The sequence below is a fragment of the Vicia villosa genome, linkage group LG5, assembly GCF_029867415.1.
Source record: "Vicia villosa cultivar HV-30 ecotype Madison, WI linkage group LG5, Vvil1.0, whole genome shotgun sequence".
In the NCBI taxonomy this organism is placed as follows: domain Eukaryota; kingdom Viridiplantae; phylum Streptophyta; class Magnoliopsida; order Fabales; family Fabaceae; genus Vicia; species Vicia villosa.
In genome coordinates this window covers 167,003,897-167,007,615 of record NC_081184.1, presented here as the reverse complement: position 1 = coordinate 167,007,615, position 3,719 = coordinate 167,003,897, and the positions used below count along the sequence as shown (strand labels likewise).

Here is a 3,719-nt window from a genome sequence, read left to right as displayed (position 1 = left end):
TGTTAGTATACCCTAATTCTTTAAGTACTTTGTTATCATCAAAACCGAAGGAGTATGAACAGATTTTGTTCCAATAGATGAGGACAAAGATTTATTTATGTTGAGTACCATCATCAAAGGATGTTTGTAATGATCATCAAACCCTAACTTGTCTGCTTGTATCTTTAACCGTTTTGATATTTGAATTCTTATTGGTTGTAAGTTTGCATCACCAAACACTCATTTTAGTTGTCATCATTAAAAGTGAATTATTGAGAGCTTATTTGGTTACCTGCAAAACATGGTTCCACATAATCAATAGTCCCATTGAGACGCCTAATATTCCTATAACAATGGTTCAATAAGGCTATATACTCATCATGAGTTGAACACTTTATTAGGTTGTCATTCTCATTTAAACCCTTCGCCATAAAAGGAAAAAGGGAAAGAAAATTTCAATCGGTACTTGTAAAAGGGAGAAGCTTAAACTTGCAAGAGCTCTCAAAGAAGATAGAAGGGGATTTCGAAGACTTTAACATAAAATTATGTGAAAATGAGACAGGCTTGAGGGTGAATCCTTTAACAGAGGCGATAAATTAGGGATAATCAAGGGCCCCATAGGTTTCCCACCAAACATGAAAGGATTGTGCACACTATTGACATGTGTGAAAGAGTAAGGCATATTTGGTGTCCCAAGGTTAAATCATCATTGTTAGCATTAAATGCCTCGCACGTTTTTTTCTTTCCCAGTAGTCGTTTGGGGATTTCCCCAGTTGGCATATGAACTGCCTAGTTGACACTTATAGACGTATGCTAGAGTCGCACATATACGATATTCTATTTACAAGTAGGGACTCTCCTTTGCACAAGGGAGTCGCCACACACTTGAGGGACTCATTCATATAAGAAACGCTTAACTAAATGACTTCGTCTTTTCCACGTCCTTGTGCTTGATGTATTGAGTATTAATATATTTATATGAGGCTCATGAGAGACGATACTTAAGGCAAATTACACCTTCTCACGCCATAAAGCTCTCATAGCCACTTGTCTATTGGACCCGACCACTAGGGGTGGGAATAGGCTAGGCTAGGCTAGGCTTTATAAGGCCTGGGTCTGGCCTACGATAAACTTACAAGGCCTGAGCCTGGCCTATGGCCTACTATAGGCTCGTTTTTTCAGCCTGACATGACCTTTTTAAAAGCCTGGCCTGGCCTGAAAGCCTATTTAAAAGCCTCTTTCTTATTAATAATTTCAATTAATTCATATGACTTAAGAAGCCTTATAGGTCGCATATATATGAACATTTAACCGACCTATTTAGTATTTTTTTTTCTAATTTATATGCATATATAGACCAATCTATTTAACACTTTTTCTAATATATATGCATATATAGGCCAACCTATTTAGACTAATTTTAATATATATGAAAATATAGGCCGGCCTACAAGGCTTTATAGGCTTTTTTAATAGCCTGGGCCCGGCCTATTTTATTAAATAGGCTTATAAAAAAGCCCAAGCCTGGCCTTTTTATCAAATAGGCCTGGCCTGGCCTTAAGTAGGCTAGGCTATAGGCCCCTGTAGGCCGGCCTGGCCTATTCCCACCCCTACCGACCACCCATATATCAAATGTGTCGCCATTGTATTAAATATGTCACCCTCTTCTAAGAGGGGTCGTTCAAGAAAGGAAAACGAGAGAATGACATGTCCTTATTTTATTATTGTATGAAAGAGGCATTTGACCATGTTATCCACAATAATAATGGACTAACGTACACTTCCGCATCCTCTCAACGATGGTTGCCGTTTTCAAGGGATAAAGGATCCAGTCCCAACACCACTATAATATCTCAACACTAAAGTTGAGATGGAAAATCTTATTCTAAAATAGAAAACCACATACACAAAGTTTTTCACCCATTATGTGAGGTAGCCTTTAATCCCACAATATACTTAAAACCTCTAACAACCCTTAATTATTAGGGTTGTCACACACTGTACTTTTTAGTAAATATAACATGCTACACAAACTCTTTTCTAAGTATTAGTTTCATTGAAAACCCCTTGAATAAGTATCATAAAAATCTATTGCTGATTCAAAACATTAAGAATATGTTAAAGTGAAAACAACAAATATAGAGCTATCCATACTCTCAATGAAGACAAATAAACTAATGATTCCATGACTATTTTTATTATATTTGTTAACATTGATCTCTTGATCCTCCTCTTCCCTTCCTCAACATTGAATAAATTCCTTGGAGCAAACCCTAACTTTATAATTAAGAATTTAGTTGTTTTTCTCTTTTTCTCAATTTTGTAGGTAAACAAATTTTCTTTTTTTAAAAGAATCCGTTTAAGATAAAATAAACAAAATATTGCTAAGATGAAACGACAGAATATCAGGTGTCGTATGCAGTAAACAAAAGCGAAAGGTTAAAAACGTCCAGAATCTAATCTCGCCACGTCGCCGCTATATTAGGGTTTATGCTAACTCTCATTTTGATCTAACCAATTTTGCACGAAACAATTTTGCACCAGAGAGGAGAAGAAGAATCAAGAATGGCGTCGAGGGTTTCTCTGAAGGCGAAAGGCAAAAGCTCAAAGGGATCGAAAGGTTCGGAAGATCGATCGCTGCTTGATTCCGCGAAGGAATGGACAACTTGGGGATTGAAGAAAACCAAGGTTATCGCTCATTACGGCTTCATTCCCTTCATTATCATCGTTGGTATGAATACTGATCCCAAACCCCAGATTTCTCAGCTTCTCAGCCCTGTTTAATCGGAGAGGACTATATGTAGTTTGTTTGATTTTGGATAATCGTTGAAGGCATGTAGTAGAATAATTACAATAGTCAAAATTTCAAATGTTTTGTATGTGATTTGATTCATGTACCTCATGTTTAAGATTTGTTGAGCTGTGGAAAGTGATTCTGTTTCTATGATTTTCAGTTTTTTTTTTTTGTTGAGATTGTTCTGTGCATTAGGTTAGTTGGTTGTGTGATTGTGACTGATGTTCTGTATTGATGATATTTTATTAGATGAAAGTGTAATGTTAGTGATAGAATGATTGCTGGGAAGATCATTTAGGGATTATCAAATGATCATAACATTAACTTGATTATGATTTTTTGGCATGGAGAAGCCTTGTAGCACTGACACCTCTGAAAAATAGTGTGTGTGACAATTGCGATTAGGTTTAATTTATTCATTTTCTAATTATTACCGGTGTTGACGCGTCAGTGTCGTGTCTGTGTCTGGGCTTCATAGTTCAGAAGTTACAATTATCTAAGACCAAGTTAATGTGATTTGATAGTTGGATGGTAAAAAAAATAGTTTTGGGATAGATTTAATCTTGCTTATCTTGCATAGCCATAATAGAGATTTTATGCATCTTTCCAATTTGAAGATAATGAAATTAGTTTCTCTGCTTGATTGTTTTTTTATTTCGTCTGGCTTAGGCTGTACCTCTAAGATGAGTAGTTTTGGTTTGATTAGGGTTGTGAGAGGGGAAATAAAGAGGGTTGGCAGGCAGCTTAGCTTTTGCCTATGAGACGATTGTATCATTAAAATTGAGTCCTTACGTGTATGAAAGATTGCGTAACTTCTGATAGTTTTTAGTAGTCAGCTTTGTTTTTGGATAGGAGATGTAACTTATTACGGGGGAGTTTGGTAGTCATGGCAGTATGTTGCAGATCAAAACACAAATGTTATGTTCCTAGTGTGGTGCAATTTAAG

At 36.2% G+C, this 3,719-nt stretch overlaps 1 protein-coding gene across 1 annotated transcript; it reads left to right on the top strand.

Moving 5' to 3' along the window:
* Window positions 1-2,453: 2,453 nt before the first annotated feature.
* On the top strand, window positions 2,454-2,926 carry LOC131608121 (mitochondrial import receptor subunit TOM7-1). The gene has a single exon (XM_058880050.1). The coding sequence runs from the start codon at window positions 2,545-2,547 to the stop codon at window positions 2,761-2,763; it is 219 nt and encodes a 72-aa protein (XP_058736033.1). The 5' UTR covers window positions 2,454-2,544; the 3' UTR covers window positions 2,764-2,926.
* Window positions 2,927-3,719: the final 793 nt, after the last annotated feature.